Source organism: Panicum hallii, chromosome 5 (assembly GCF_002211085.1).
Source record: "Panicum hallii strain FIL2 chromosome 5, PHallii_v3.1, whole genome shotgun sequence".
NCBI lineage: Eukaryota > Viridiplantae > Streptophyta > Magnoliopsida > Poales > Poaceae > Panicum > Panicum hallii.
Genome location: NC_038046.1, coordinates 11,717,871 through 11,734,924, shown reverse-complemented (window position 1 = coordinate 11,734,924; position 17,054 = coordinate 11,717,871). Strand labels below are relative to the sequence as shown.

The 17,054-nt window shown below is 49.8% G+C and overlaps 1 protein-coding gene and 1 pseudogene across 1 annotated transcript; one reads left to right on the top strand and one right to left on the bottom strand.

The window, feature by feature from the left end:
- Positions 1-1,045: 1,045 nt before the first annotated feature.
- Positions 1,046-10,374, top strand: LOC112892419 (annotated as a pseudogene).
- Positions 10,375-10,706: 332 nt separating this feature from the next.
- LOC112891402 (UDP-glycosyltransferase 88A1-like) lies at positions 10,707-12,514 on the bottom strand. The gene has a single exon (XM_025958249.1). The coding sequence runs from the start codon at positions 12,420-12,422 to the stop codon at positions 10,983-10,985; it is 1,440 nt and encodes a 479-aa protein (XP_025814034.1). The 5' UTR covers positions 12,423-12,514; the 3' UTR covers positions 10,707-10,982.
- Positions 12,515-17,054: the final 4,540 nt, after the last annotated feature.

Sequence of the window (17,054 nt, the reverse complement as noted above, 5' to 3'; positions counted from 1 at the left end):
AAGTACCACGCCCCGAACAGCCAACCGCGGCCAGGCTCGGCAGGCGACGCCCGCGGCCGCTGCGGCTTTGGCGAGCCGCCGCCGCCGCCCCTGCTCGAGGTCCGCCGCAATGAAGTTGAGCGCTTCGCCAGTCGCAGCCGCCCCTAATCGGGAGCCAATGCGGCAATGTTGGTCCCGTGCGCCTTCATGGAGGAAGCCGGGCTGGTTCGAATCAACGGCGGTGGCCGGCGGGCCGTGGGCGCCGCCGTGCAGCTCGCTTGCTTTTGCGGCAGGGACTTTTTTAAAAAAGGGGATAAAAAAAATTATTTGCAATACTCTTATGTATGCATATAAAATTTTAATTCAATTTTACGAAGAAGATTACGGTATCTAAAATTCGTACGAAAATAGTTAAACGATAACGTATTGCAACGTAGAATCTAAATATTACGATAGTACAATACATGAAGCTATAAAAAATAAAACAATATGATAACAAACATTACAAATATTACAAATATTACAAATACATGAATCCAAATATTCTGTCTTCAGTCAATGCGGCAAATATTACAAATACGCATCCAGGTCTGATACAATCTCAACGCGGCAAATATTATATATGAGCAAACAACGTTCAGATAAAATTACAACTAAATGATGCCTGATGACGTACTAGCACTCGATCGCGACGTCTCCCACTTCTTGATGCAACCGGAGGTCTTCCATCTATAGCATCACCTGTAGGGCCAGCTTCAGCAGAACTGGGGCCAGCATCATTGGTTGGACAACGTTTATACGTGTGTCCAATCTAATTACATGCACTGCAGCGTTGTATTCTCGGACGGAGCTCTGACTCATCAATATCATTACGAATACGCCGTGACTGACGGCGCCCTCTCTTAACCCGTGATGATTTTGGGTCTGGAATATATATATATATATATATAACAGGATTCGCTGTCTCAGTGAACGATCCAACCAAACGGAACCCATAGATCTCATACTGCCAGGTGCTGGCAATTGTCTCCTTTCTGAAGTAATGTGAAACATATATATCGACAGGATGTCGAATATCCGCACAAGCAGCTATTACAAGAGAACAAGGTAAGTGCAGCAACTTGGGCCTCATGCATGAGTAACAACAAGTTCCATCAAACTTGAGAATGCACTACTTTACAGGAATTTGACGTCTCATGCCATGTCGCGCCCTGTCTTTAGGAGATACCTCAAACTTGAGCTCCTGTGTTCCACATTGCCGTACGTGGTGTAGCCGGGCGCTTTCTGCCTTCTTAGTCATATATTGTGTTACCATGAATCCAAAATTTCTGTCAGGATCTCGCATGAATACCTGATTTTTAGTGAACCGCTCCCTAAAGTAATCGGTACACCCCCGGACGATGAATTCCACAATTGCAACAAGTGGAAGCCCACGAACACCTCGCAGCACCCAATTGTAAACTTCGGCGAAGTTGGTGGTCATATGCCGTACCTTGCACCATCGGTATCATAAAGTAACGCCCACTTCTCCTTGGGTTCATTCTCAATCCATTCAGAAAAGTTTTTCACCACTGACCCAGACCTTCTGCGAGTACGTGCAGTATCTGTTGGCAAAGGGCACAAAACATCTGCTTTATCCTGTGCAGTTATATTTTTTGATGCGTCCTCGGCTCTTTTCTTCCCGGTCAGTTCATCAAGTTTCTGCCACTGCTTGTTAAATTTTTGCTGATTTGTTTCCTTACATAGCCTCTTGAACATATTCATAAGGTGCTTGTTCTTGAATTGCCTGAAAAAATTTGCACCGATATATCTCATGCACTACCTACTGCGAACATCACGCCACTTGGGCGGCTCTCCAGTCTCCACACACCCCTGCTGCAAATCTAGTATTGCCCTTAGTATGCCGGCGTGACGATCATGAATCAGGCAGACATCTTCCCTATCCCGAACGACTGCAAGCTTCACCCGTTCCAGGAACCAGTACCAACTGTCCGTGTTCTCACTCTCAACAAAAGCAAAAGCAACAGGCAGCAATTGATTGTTTCCATCTAATCCAATAGCTGTCAGCATTTGCAATCTATACTTTCCTTTGAGAAAGGTCTCGTCGATGCACAGGAGAGGCCGGCAGTGATGGAATGCGTTAATGCATAGACTCAAGCTGAAAAAGATCCGCTGCAATGTGTAGGGCGGACCTTCTCCTCTGTCTAGAGTTTTCAGGTCATAATAGCTTTCAGGATTTCTCTGACATAGGACGGCCAGCAATCGAGAAACATTATCATATGCAGCCTCGAACGTACCAAACCTCATCTCCAACACCTTTTGTTTTGCACTCCACGCCTTGCTGTACGAGATGGTATACTTGTACTTTTACTGAATGTACCTGATAATAGACTTTAGTTCATATGACAAGTTATCTACTATCGTCCCGTACATCTCATTTGCGATGTATTGCGACGTGAGGTTGCGATGGATCTTCTGCACCCCAGGCAAATGACAAGTGTGCTGAGTGACAATGGAGCATTCCCAATAATTTTTCCATTTACTCTTATAAGCATGCACCCACCATGGACAGCCCTCCTTCACACATACCACATCGTACTTACAAGATTTGCACTCGACTGTTTTAAACTCTCGCATAAGAAATAGAGACCAGCACTTAACAGCTTCCTTCACCTCTTCAATTGAGTGGTACCTCGCACCCTGAATAATTTCATTCTCCCTTCAATCCGAAGGCCAGCTAGATCCGTCATCTACGACAAGATGACTGAAGTCGCTGCTTACCCAATCTTCAGCCACATCATCGTCATCATCAGACGAATCGGCATTCATTGCTTCGTCCAATTCACATTCTTCGTCTTGCAGCTGTTCAACAATGAAGGGTATGTTCTCTCCCTCATCAGCCACGCATTGAGGTGCTGTGGTCCCACCTGCCTCAATGTTTGCCCCCTCAACTTCTTCATCAATATTTTCATCCCCCGGAGCAGCTTCAATGTTTATCAAAGGGTTCTGGTGCACACTGACAAGGAGTACTAGTGGCCATTGCCAATGACTTGCATTTTGCAGATAATTTAATCAGTCCTCGTTGCTTGCAAGTGGCATCAGCTCCCAGATCAAAGCGTGAGTGGTACGATTAATGACGCATTGAACACTCACAGTGTGTGTCTCCTGATTAATCCTTAATCCTCTCGTTAACCAGTTGCATAGAGAATCAAATGTCCTCTCGTGCGGTCTGGTAATTTCTCTGACCGCACAGTTGAATTCACTTAAATCTACCCCATTTAGCCCATAAATCACATTTCCTTCTCCGTAATATATACTGAAAATACCCTTCTCGGAAGACATATCTGAAAATACCGCACAGTTGAATAAACTAGTTACACTACATATTAATACACAACGACGACCCTAAGTTTCAGCGATTCTCAGATTATATTTTACAAATTCTGAACTATTCATAATATCAATTATACTAAAAACAAATGAAAATACTAAAAACTATTCAAAACATAACTACTTTAAGAAATATTTTCTAGATTATAGTTATTTTCAAGTAATTATACGGTTAGAATAAGAATATACCTCCAAATCGACGTGTGAACAGGGCTTCGCCGCTTCCTATTCTCTCTTCCTCTCATCTCTTTCTTTTTTTCTGATTTTTGCTGAATAAAATGAAATTTTTGGGACTGGTTCGGGCTTATATAGCCCGGGGGGACATCCCGCCCGACCAAATAGCGGGATGCCCCTCAGAACAAAATCCCGCCCTTTGGATGGGCGGGATGCCCCCGCCTGCCCCGGCAGGGACCTCTTCGCCAATAAAAAATTCGCGAAGAGGCCCTCAGGGAACCTGTCCCCGGCCCCACGCCTCCCGCCCAATCAGCGGACGGGAGGTACCCATTTTTCAAATTTTTCCCCACCGGCACCCCTTTTTCTAATTTTATTTTTTTATCCCTTTTTCAAAAATAAAACTCTTGCGGCGGAAGGCTTCTGCCGCGGGGAGATTGGGCCCACGAGTTGCCTCCGGGCCTCCGGTTCCGGGCCAGCACATTAAGTTCTAGCCAGGCTGTCGCACATAGGAAGACAATTGAGCCCATTTACTTTGGATTTGCCTCCGAGATCCTCCCCATTTCGTTTCATTAATTTGCAAATTTTTCCACAGCTCGCGTGGCGGAAGACATTTTGGGCGGTTTGCGCAGCTATGTCCGGTCTCCGGAATCCGGATTAGCGTTGTGCATTTTGAAAGCAACAATTGGAATGTGCAATATCGAGAAGTCAAACACACCATTCCAAATGATCGCATATAAGAGAAAATTTTACGTATGCTATCGAAAATTCATTCCATCTCTTCTGTACCGTCAAAATTTAGACCATCATTTCAGTGCTATTAAAAATTGAACTCTATCCCTTCTATACTATTTCCGTTAAATTTAAAGAAAAACACAAGGTAACGCCGTTAAAATAGATCTATCCAATGTCATCCTTCCTGTTTTTTACCACTCCCCAATCTTACCTCAGTCACCGTCACCCGCGTTAGAACTCCTTTCTTCAGTTTTAACCAAAAATCACCGATGCCGACCTTCTGGAGATCGCGGCACTAGCTCCGCTCCCACGCACGGTGCGCCGCCTGCACTGCCGCTCCCGGCGAGCGCGGCCTCTCTGCGTCGCATTGGGCGAGCGTGGCTCTCAAGGTTTTCACGCGCTTCATCAGGCGAGTGTGCAGCGGGCGTGGGGGGTCTATTTCTCGCTCTCTGCAATTGGAATTCATCCAATCGCAGAGGAGCGCCCCCGCCTTCCCCGCCCTACCCCGGCTCCGGTGCCGCCTCTGCCACCGCCTTCCATCGCTGTTGCTGCTAACCACTCTCGCCGCCTTGACCACCATCCCGGTCGTCAGAGACCTTTCCAGCGGCCGCTCCCTCCACCTTCCACCCCTCGCCGGCAGCCGCTTCACCCCCTCCCCCCTCCTTTAGCTCGCCGACAGCCGTTCCCCCCTCCTCTGCTCGGGGAAGAAGATGAACAGGGCCTCCGATCCTTCTACGTAGCATCGCGCGTAGTAAAGCGCGCACTGAATAATTTCCCGGCGGGCGTCAGAGTGCACCCCGCCAAGGCCCCTCCGCGCCACGGCCGGCAGTGGGCGCGCGGCCCCTCCGCGCCGCCGACGGCAGTGGGCGTGCGGGGCCCCTCCGCATCGCCTCCGGCAGCGGCCGCGCGTTCCCGGGCCAGTTATTCCGGGCTCCGGCGCAGGTGCCGGCCACCAGTGATGATTGCCACCGAGCAACCTTATACCTGCACCGCCGCGCGGTGTATAACTTGCCTGCGCTTCAGTTCAGTACGCGTCTCTGAAATCTGAATGATAAAAATTCGTGTTGGTCTTGTCAAGCTCCCCCTCCCTCCCTTGACCGGTGGCAGTACGAGCTCTCTCTCTCTCTCTCTGAACCTCCGAATGATCGCGGACACTGGACAGCGATCCATCATGCGTGCCATGTCCCTCCAGCGACGGCAGTAAATCTAGCGCCCAATGATGCGGACCATGTCCGATCCTTCTTATTGCAGGGGATGGATCGGATGATGGCCGGCGGCCCGGCGCGAGGATCGTGGAGCAGATTAGCACGGGCGTCGCCTGGATCGTGGAGGAGCAGTCCACTACAGCTGCTGCTTAGCTCGGGTCATGATGCGCGGTGAGATCCTAGGTGTTCGCCCATATAGTCCCCAGATGTCGCCTATTTGCAAGTAGGGCACCAAACTCATGCGCCGACCAGCAGAACGCTCTTGCTGCTTAATTTTATCCTTTTCACTCTCCCTTAACAGCTAAGGGCTAGCATTGTGACCGCAATAGCATAGAAAGGATAGAGTTGAATTTTTAATGGCACTGAAGGGATGACATAAATTTTGATAGCATAGAAGGGATGAAATAAATTTTTATGGCATACATGGAATTTTCTCTAATTATTACCACATGATATAAAAATTTTCTCCGTGTTCTTTTGAAATGGCAAGAGTTGCCGTTATTCTTCATCATTTCTTAACAAATGGCAAGGGTTTTCTAGTTAAAACAAAGAATCCAGTCAACATCTCCTAACAAAAAAAAAGACAGCTACTTACAAATAAATCTGGGAAGTGTCTCAATGAGGATAAATACATCTTTGCAGGTTCATTACAAATGAAATTATAAAGAAGACCAATAATCACTGGCCATCCTAAAAAGTAACACTCGGAGAATCATCAAAGTCATAGTTTGTAGAACATGTCTTTGCAAGTTGTTGGATTAGGTTGATGATATTGTTGTATAAATAAATCTTTCCATAAATACCTTGACCATATATATTTTTGAAGTTTTTCTTTGGGGAGGGTTCAAGTTTAAAATTCAAAGAAAAATGTGCGGTCAAAATTATGTTTCGAAGGCATAATGCATGCCCATATATGAAATGCCTTTTTGCTTAAGAGTTAGACTTTTCAAACTAACAATCTTGCTTGCCTAGATAATCACCTGCACGGAAGAAATAACTTTGTATTATCACCTATTTAGATTTTTCCTATTCGTATGATCAGCTGTTTATTACCTGATAAACTTTGTAATTAAAAGCCACTATTTAAAATGTCAAAAATAACCTAGACATGTTTTCATCCGTGAAAACCAGTCTCAATGCACAGTTTCATTGCACAGTTATCAATACATCATTTGCATCTTGTTTGCTATCATGATTGGGGCATTGTGAGTCTATCTCTTCATATGAAGATAAAATATAGTTTATTTTATGATGCTCAATACTACATAGTTGGTTGTGTTGATTAATTTCAAATTGTTTGTGGCAGGTCATTAGGATATGCAACCCCCTGTATTGCAGCCTTTGCAGCAGGACAATCTGCGGCTTATAGATTGTTCACTACAATCAAGAGGAAACCAAAGATTGATCCAGATGCAATTGGTATACAGCTAGAGGACATCATAGGTGACGTTGACCTAAAGGATGTGTATTTCAGCTACCCATCAAGGCCTGAACAACTGATATTCGATGGATTCTTATTACATGTTCCTAGTGGCACCACAATGGCTATAGTCGGGGAGAGTGGAAGTGGAAAATCAACAGTGATCAATCTTGTACAGAGATTCTATGATCCACAAGCTGGTGAGGTTTTGATTGATGGGGTTAACATCAAGAGTTTGAGGCTTGGTTGGATAAGAGGGAAGATTGGTCTCGTTAGTCAAGAACCATTGCTCTTTATGACATCTATCAAGGATAACATAATATATGGAAAAGAGGATGCGACAATTGAAGAGATCAAAAGAGCAGCTGAGCTTGCTAATGCAGCAAATTTCATCGATAAATTGCCAAATGTATGTGAAACACCCAACATATTAAATCCAGTACTCTGCACCTTCTGTCTGAACAAAGTGCTAATATTTTTACTTTTCCTCATACCAGGGCTATGACACGTTAGTTGGACTACATGGTGCTCAGCTCTCGGGTGGGCAAAAGCAAAGGATCGCTATTGCTAAAGCGATTATTAAAAACCCCAAAATCCTATTATTAGATGAGACTACTAGTGCACTGGACATGGAATCAGAGCGAATTGTTCAAGATGCACTGAATAGGATCATGGTGGACAGAACGACCCTTGTGGTTGCACATCATTTGAGTACTGTGAGGGATGCTGACTGCATATCAGTTGTTCAACCAGGGAAAATTGTTGAAAAAGGTTAGGATCCCTTTCACATAATTTTCTGTCTGTTTCGTTACATGCTTGATATGTTTAACTAATTGAACATCCTCTTGCATGAATGGATACATAGGTCCCCATGATGAATTGGTAATAAATCAGGATGGTGCATATTATCAACTTATTCAGCTACAAGAAAGCCCAAAAGAAGTCCAAAAAATGATTGCCACATATCCGATATAATGTCTAAAAGTAGAAGGCTCAAATCGATGGAGTTGATAGGCAGAATTTCTGCGGGGAATAGTAGTCGGCACTCTTTCACCCTCCCTTTTGGCTTGCCTAGCTCAATTGAATTGCTTGAAGGCAATGATACAAATGAAAATGTGAAAGAGTAGGCTGGTGATAGTGAGATCCCAAAGCAATCTCCTCTTGGACGACTCGCTAATCTAAACAAGCCAGAGCTACCAGTTATATTGTTAGGGTCGCTTGCCGCAGCAGTTCATGGAATGTTTCTACCAGTTTTCCGATATAATAATAGCAAATGCTATCGTCACTTTCTTTGAGCCATCAGACAAACTAAGAAAGGATTCTCAATTTCGGGGATTGATATGTGTTGTGTTGGGTATCGTGTCAATAATATCAATACCAGTGGAGTATTTCTTGTTTGGAGTGGCTGGAGGGGAATTGATCGAACGTATTCGTGCCTTGTCATTTCGGAGTATTGTGCACCAAGATGTTGCTTGGTTTGATGATCCAAAAGATTCCAGGTTGGTTTCCACCCCTTTGCTGGTTCTTTCTTACTTCTTAAGATTATGAAATTTAAGCTTTGGGGACTGACAGTCAAATTACATCTTACAGTGGAGCACTTGGTACAAGACTGTCGGTTGATGCTTTGAATGTTCGACGTTTAGTTGGTGATAGCTTGGCCTTGGCAGTTGAGGTCACCTCAACACTTATTACAGGACTTGTCATTGCTATGGTGGCAGATTAGAAGCTCTGTTTAATCATTATCTGTGTGATTCCACCGGTAGGTCTTCAAGGTTATGCACAAATAAAGTTTTTGAATGGGATTCAGCGAAGATGCTAAGGAAATAATAACTGAAATTGGGAGTTTGTTAAGATACAAAAATCTGGAAATTTTTTCTTTTTGACCCAAAATTGTGAGGCATAGGCCTTCCAGTGCAATATATAAACAAAAAAGGAGTTTATATTCAAGAGCGAACTAAAAGGGGACTAAAAGAATTTACAACAACCATACATATTCATTCATTTTTTTTTAATTGTCAAGTTAAAGCTTGGTCTCATATAGTTAATGATGTATGGTTGAGTTTTGGAATACACATATATCCTCTGTCGGTTTTAACATGAATTACGAGAATCAGAACGTACTTCTTTTAACACCTTGCTAACATAATGATAATGGATTGTTGAATCTGCAGTTATTATATGAAGATGCAAGTCAAATGGCCACAGATGCAGTCAGTAGCATCAGGACTGTGGCTTCCTTTTGTGGTGAGAAAAGAGTGATGACAATATACAATCACAAATGTGAAGCGTCTAAGAATCAAGGGGTCAGAATGGTTGCAGGCCTTGGTTTTGGCATCTCATACTTGATGTTGAATCTTACGTATGGTCTTTGTTTCTATGTCGGGGCACAATTCATACGTCATGACAAATCTACTGTTAATTCTGTTTTCAAGGTTTAAAATGCATCGTTTCAATAGTATTTTTATTAATCTTTAGAGTTTCTATTCTTCCTCTTGAATATTTAACAAACTAACTCATCATATCTTGCAGGTTTTCCTATCTTTGATGCTAGCAACACTTGGAATATCTGAAACAAGCGCTTTGGCTTCTGATTCTAAAAAGGCCAAGGAGACAAATACTTCCATATTTTCTTTATTAGATCGGAAGTCAAATATCGACTCAGGTAGCCATGAAGGCTCAATATTAGACGAGGTCAAGGGTGACACTGATTTCCAGCATGTAAGCTTCAGGTATCCAAGCCGCCCGGATGTTCAAATCCTCAGTGATTTTACACTGCATATTCCCGCTGGCAAGGTTAGCGTATTTCTGTCCCTCTGCAATATCATAATTTCAATGATAACAGAACTGACGTTATGGTTTCATACAGACAATAGCACTTGTTAGGGAGAGTGGTAGTGGCAAGTCAACAGCAATCACTTTGTTCGAGCAATTCTACAGACCCGATTCAGGTACCATCTCACCGGACGGAGTGGAAATAAAGAACTTAAAAATAAATTGGTTGAGGGATCAAATGGGACTGGTGAGCCAAGAGCCGGTGCTTTTCAATGACACGATCCGTGCCAACATAGCCTACGGGAAGCACGGGGAGGTCACTGAGGAGGAGGTAATCAAGGTCGCAAAGTTAGCTGATGCACATGAGTTCATATCAAGCCTTCCTCAAGGATATCACACCGCGGTTGGGGAAAGGGGGGTGCAGCTATCTGGTGGCCAGAAGCAGAGGGTAGCTATTGCAAGGGCCATACTGTTACCGTGGCGCACCGCCTGTCGACAATCAAAGGTGCTGATATAATTGCAGTTCTCAAGGATGGCATGACAGTGGAGAAAGGAAGACATGAGACCCTGGTGAACGTAAAAGATGGATTCTATGCTTCACTAGTGGAAACTTCGTTCAAACCCATCACAAGATCTAACTTCCTGGGCTACCGCCGCCGCTGCGTTCTCCATCGCCGGCCACACGGAGAGGCCGGGACGTGAAGCGAGGTAAAAAGAACAGAGACAGGCGCGTCTGGTCGCAGACTCGCAGCGCGGCAAACCCTCGCGAGCGGCAGGTCGAAGGTTGGGGGGGGGGGGGTGCGGGGCGGGCGGGCGCAATGACTTGACTAGGGGATTTTCTCCCAATTGCATTTCTAGTAGTAGAAATTTTTCATGTGTATCGTGTAACATATTGTCCGAGAGTCTGTAACCGTGTCGCGCACCAACTAGCTAAGCTTGGTGCTTCTCTGCAATCGTCTGAAAGCTGTTGTGTTTGGCTTGAAGACTTCCCAGTCTGCTGGGTTGCATGTTTTCTGAAAGTGTGTCGTCTTCCATTCAGAGAAAAAATATGCCCGATATTTATTCATTTCCACAGCCAGATGAAGGAAAAGCCATGTCTGCTGCCGCTACACTCTTGACCCCAAAACACACACACGACGCCACAGCGACGACCATTTCGTGATCGTCTGTCTGATCGCTGACTGCTGAGCCACCAGTCCTGGTGAACAAGAGTGCGCGCCAACGCCCGTCGCCGTCAACCGACCCATCTGATTCTGATCCCCGACAGAAATACAGAATCCGCGTCATCTCGCACCTCTACCTCGTCATCGTCAAGCGCGTCTCCACTCGTCCACGAGCCCGGCCAGTGCGGCCTCCGACTCGCCGCCCTGGCGCAGGGCGTCGTGCGCCTGCCGCATGACCGCGAGCGTGCGCTCCCGGAGCGCCCTCCCGCCGCCGGAGTCCATGAGCCACCGCACTTTGGCCGCGACCTCCTCGGCCGCCACGAGCCCGCTCCCGCTGTCGTACCCTTCCACGGCCACGGCCAGCCGCATCTCCTCCAGGAACACCCGGTTCATCCGCTGCTCCGCGTAGAGCGGCCACGCCAGCATCGGCACGCCCGCCATCACGGCCTCCAGCACCGAGTTCCAGCCGCAGTGCGTGACGAACCCGCCGACGGCCGCGTGCGCCAGCACGTCCCGCTGCGGCGCCCACGACCTGACGACGAGGCCCCTGTCCTTGGTCCGGGCCAGGAACCCCTCCGGGAGGAGCGCGCCCAGGTCCGGCTCCGGCGGCTTGTCGTACTTCTTCGCCGGGTCGTCGCTGGGCGGGGCGCGGACCACCCACAGGAACCGCTGCCAGCTGGCCTCCAGCCCCACCGCCACCTCCCCGATCTGCTCCGCGCTGAACCGGCCGATGCTGCCGAAGCAGAGGAACACCACGCTCGCCTCCGGCTGCGCGTCCAGCCACGCCAGGCACTCCTCACCGCCCTTGCCTAGCACCTCCTGCGACTTGATCAGCGGACCGATGCAGTGGACGGGCGCCGTCGGGAGGCCGGGGGGCGTGCACCGTCCCGCGACCACGGCCTCCACGGCGCGCGGATTGAGCAGGCGGAACGTGTTGACGATGACGCCGTCGCAGCGGGAGAGCTCGGCGCTGGAGTTGAGGAAGCCCTCGTAGGCCGCGTCGTCGCGCTCCATGAGCGGCAGGATGGCGTGCGTCGCCGGGAATGGCGGGATGCCCGGCACGCGCACGGGCTCCTCCCCCATGTCCCGGAAGTCCGCCGCGCCCCGCGCGTGGAGCGCCGGGAGATGCAGGAAGAAGGCCAGGACCTCGGCGCCCGAGGTGAAGAAGAAGTACCCCGGCACGCCGAGGTCCCTGGCGACCCCGAGCGCGACGCTGCAGAAGAAGTCGACGACGAGGGCCGCCGGCGCCGGGGACACGGCGTCCAGGAACTCCCGGAGGCGCGGGTTGGCGGCGCGGATGGCCTCGAAGGTGAGCCCCTCGTGGTGCTTGGTCCTGACGGGGACAAGTCTCTCCACCTTGGGCAGGCGGTGGAAGGAGATGGAGGGGTTGGCCGCGGAGACGGCCGCGAGGAAGGGGCCCGTGGCCCCCGCGTCGTAGGGCGGGTCGATGACGACGATGGTGACGGGCAAGCCCCGCGCGCCGAGGATCTTGCCGAGCTCGATCATGGAGACCAGGTGGCCCATCCCCGGCGACGGGTACAGCACCACCGGCCGCCGCCGGGCTGCAGCTGCGCCGGCGCCCTCCATTTGGTTTCCCCAAGATCTGCGCGCTCTGGCAGGCGCGGCTCGAAGCGCTGGACACTGGCTGAGTGGCTGGGCACTTTAAAAAGGCGCGCGCGACTGCGACGCAGCCGCTGGCCAGTGGGCCCTGTTCCCGCTGCATGGGAGCAGCCCTTGGCTGTTGGTTGCGAGCCTGCGGCGTCACAGTCACGAAACTTTCCGGATCGGATGGAGGAACGTGATATGTTATTTAAAAGTAATTTTAATATTATTAGAATAAAAATGGACCATATTTTCGGTACACGAACGACGTTCCTAAAACAACAAACTGGCATCCCCGTGACTGTGGCAGCTACCTACCTCGCGGGGCCGGGGAAGACATGGCTCGTAGCCCCGTCCACGGCAGCTACCTCGCCGGATCATCCATCGAGCGGTGGGCGGGCAGGTCCAGCAACCGAACGGTAACGTACTCCCGGCATTGATTCCGGCGTTACGGCGATACGGATTTGCCGGCGGAAGGAAAAGCAAGCAGCACGTTTCGTCGCTCCGCTGGAGCAGCAGCACAGGCCGAGCCACATGGAGTGGGATTACAGCATGCCAGCCTTTGCCTTTCGATGGCATCCCCACAGCTTTTTTGAACGACCCAATCACGTACGCGCTGGCCAGCATAATAATTCCTGGGATGTACACAGACGGGTCGCGGTGAAGTTGAAGCAGAGAGCCGCCTAGTGTTGAGAGGCTGAGAGCGACGCGCACCATTCGTCATGCATGACAAAATGCGATCGCGGTATGACTCACGTGTCATATGTTTCCCCACCTTAATTGAGGGTACGTTTGTATATCCACCGGATTACGAGAAATTTAGGGGCTACATAAATGCTCCTGCTCTAACTTTATAACTTTAGAGTCAAAGTGTTTACAAGCCTTCCAAGTTATCTCTTCTCACCTTTTAACAGCTTAGATCAGTCTTAGTGTACAAATTCATTATCCAGTTAATAAGACTAAAAACTTACTAACTGAGTAAGAGGAGTGTTATGATGATAAAATTTCTTTCTTATCCCATAAAACTTACTCTCTCCTCTTTTCTTATAATTATCCTATCATACCAGTAAATTTGCTGACGTGACATAATATTTAATACCTATAATTTTTTTATGAAACCCCCGCTGGTTTTTAAAAGCTCTCTGCTCTCTGCTCTAATAAGCCAGCTTCTAGTCCAGCTTGTACGATCCAGATACAAGCTAGCCTTTTATGATCCGAGAGGGTCCGGATCTAAACGACTAAACGCGTCAGATAATACACCCAGGTCAGGCTTGGTGGCTGCACGGTATTGAACCTGAGCGTAAAAAAGGATAAAAGTGCTTTCGCACGTCTGGTGCATTATGTCATTGCTTTGTTCATCCGTAAAATCCATTCCATCATAATTTGAAGAACCTTTGGCACGCTATTCGTGTGTGTTGGTGGCCCTCATCGTGGCCTCGTGGGCATGGCAAAAAGGTGTGAACCACCTAAAGAGATGGGCCATGTGAGCTATGTACTACATCTAACTCGAAATATATACAAAGGTTTTTAACATTTTATTTGCATCAAAATTGATAATTTTATAGCCAATGGAGTATATGGAAGGAAGCTGATAAGAAAGCTTTATTAGCAAGGATTCTACGAATAATAATGCTTGGCATAAGTTGTCCAGACATTCGGCCGCTCCATCAGGCCCACCCCTCCAATCCACTCATTTTGCTTCCATCCACTATTAGCGCCTTCGAGAGTCAACTAATATAATATCCGAGGGTCAGCCGCGCCTTCGAGCGCGCCGAGGCCGCGCACCGCCGCGCGCTGCGGGTGCTTCGCCGGGAGCCACTCCCGCGCCTGCTCCGCATGTTCCCGGCGCTCGAGCGGCTCAACCTCACCGCTTGCGTCTCGCTCGATGATGCCTCGCTCGCTGCGGCCGTCACCGGCGCAGGAGGAGGCCTTGCGGAGGGCGCTGCCAAATCCGCCGTCTCTGATGAGCCACTTTTCAATTCCTCACGGCTACGGCCCCCTCGTCCTCCTTGGCCGATTTGAACCCTCACCCCTCCATTCACCGCCGTGTAGGCCCTCCCCAGCGACGAACTCCGCCCGCCGCCGTCACCGTCCGTGGAACGTCCTCGTCGCCGAATCTCCCCACACCCGCGACCCCCCTTTGAGCCTCGCCGTGTCCCCGCGCATCCCTACCCGCGCGCACCTGCCGCTTCGCCGACCCTAAGGCCACGGCCACCCCTGCGCGCCGCGCCATGCATGAGCTGGCCATGCCCTGTGTTGCAGCTGTAGGGCGCCGAGCTGAGATGTTGCAAACTTTCTTTTTGGATGTTGCAAGAGATGATTTTATGCTGTCGCAATGGGTGATTGGTTTTATTTGATGTTTTCCATTTGTGATTTTCTGATATTGCAACATATAATTTTGGATATCCTGAAAAGTAAGTGTCAATATTGCAAATATTGTTTCTGCATGTTACCATTTTGAGCGGACGTCGCACGAAACATGATGTACATATTGCGGTGGGAATTTTATTTCTCAGAATCAGATGTCATAGTCAATTTTACGTATGATTTCGTATGTTGCAAGAGGTGATGTCTGATGTTAACTTAGTGAATTCTCAATGTTGTAATGGAGCGTCCGATGGGAAATTTCCCATCGGATGTCCGGACGCTAGTAGCGCCGTTCTACAAAATGAAAATTGAAGTCTGTGTATCTTATGTGACGCCCTGAAAATTTACCAAATTAAATCGCACGCTAATGTGTTTCAATGAAAAACCACTCGTCATCGAAACCCTAAACCTAACCCCTCATGTCCAACAGCGGACTTAACCGCCGTCACATCTCGCACCGCTTACGCGCGACCACTCTCCGCAATTAGCGCTGGCGTAAGTCCTTTCTCGCGCGGCGCGCGAATCCTGCGCGTGCGTGGCCGACCGGCCGCGGTCGCCGCCGCGACCGGCGCCGGCACTCCTCCCTCCCTCTTTTTCTTTTCTCTCCTTCTCTCTATTTCTTTTCCTTTCCCCTTTTTCCTTTTTCTTTTCCTCCCTTTTCTTTTTCCTCCTTCCCTCCCTTTCCTTTCTCCTTTTCTTCCTGTTCCTCCTCTTCTCCCTGTTTCCCCTTCCCCTGCTCCCGAGTGCTGCACGGCCGTGCGCCGGCCCTGGGCGCCGCGCACGCGCTCTGCCCGGCCTTGCCGCGCACGCACCCGAGCCCACGCGCGCGCCCGCGCGTGCCCCGCGTGGCCGCACACCCCGCCGCGCCGCCCGTCGCCACGCCATCGCCCTGGCCCGAGCCGAGCCGCGCCGCACGCGCACGGACGCCGCGACACGCGCCGCCGCAGCCCTTCCCCCGCGCGCGCTCGCTGTGCCCGGCCGCTGACGCCGCACTGTGCCCGCGCGTGCCGAGCCGTCGCGTCGTCCCGGCCTCGCCGCCCGCGCCGCCGCTCCACGACACGGGCACCATTAAGGTGCCCCGCACCGCCCGCCTGCCCCTCCTCACCGGCCACCGCCGCCACCTACCTTGGCCGCCTATAAAAGGGGGTCGGGGAGCACCCCGGCACCCCCACAACCGCCACCGCCCACCCGGCCCCTCGCCCTCCCCAGCCCGGCGCCGCCTCCACGAGCCCCTGTGCCCGCCGCCGCACGCCCCCGTGGGCAGCTCCCCTCGCTCCACCTCGGCCCGAGGTAAGGCCGGGGATGGATTCCCCGCGCCCCCCTCCCGCTTTCCCCCCCCACTCCCGGGCCGCCGCCGTGCCCCGGCCGGCCGGGTCAGGCCACCGCCGGCGCCCTGCCTCCCCCCCTCCTCTGTTTTGCACGGGGGAGAGGAAGGAGAAGGGTGTTCTTACCCAAACCCCCCTCCCCTTTCTGATTTTTTCCCAAAAACCCCCTCCTTCCTATGAGCATGCCCTTATTCACTCCCCTTTTACAAAAGAAACCCCGTGTTTTCCATTAATTCAAAAAGGACCCTCTAATACTTGAGCCTAGATACGCTTGACGCTCTTTAGCATGCCCCGAGAATTTATAAGATTTACAAAAAGGCCCTCGCTCTTTCCGGATACTTACGAATAAAACCCTAGAGCCCTGTTTAACCACCCGAACCTCCTTTAGCGCGTCATTTTATGTGCGAAACGACCTCCGATTGACCCGAAACTTTACCACGCCCTTTCTAGTATAGTTTTAGCCATGCCATTAAGAAACCACCCAGAGATATTGCCCCTAACCCCGTAACTAAATTATTTCCGATTCAAGCCTATCGGTAAAAGCTTTTAGTTCTTTCGCTTAATTGTGTGTCTGTTTGTTTGCGTCGTAGGACACGGAGTGAACGACGAGGTTCCCGACCGCGCCCAAGCAACTGAGGACCAGTACTGCGACCCCGAACCCGAAGGACAGTGCTCCGATCAGGACTTTCCGCAAGAGTTTGACGATGGCAAGTTCAATTCCGCCCTTTGATGCATATTTTTGTCCTAGTTTTTATAAACACAACCCAGTGGCCTGTTTTATGAAATTGCATGGTTTTGCGTGCCGTAAACATGGTGGGATAGCCACCCTTGTTGTGATAACCATACCTTGAACACCTAATTTTATAAAGGAAATGCGTGTGTGTGTGGGAAGGGATAAAATGTGGTTTCGAAAAGTGAGTCAGAC

Bases quoted from the DNA above. Each gene is read 5' to 3' on its own strand.
- LOC112891402 (XM_025958249.1), bottom strand. From the start codon at position 12,422: ATGGAGGGCGCCGGCGCAGCTGCAGCCCGGCGGCGGCCGGTGGTGCTG.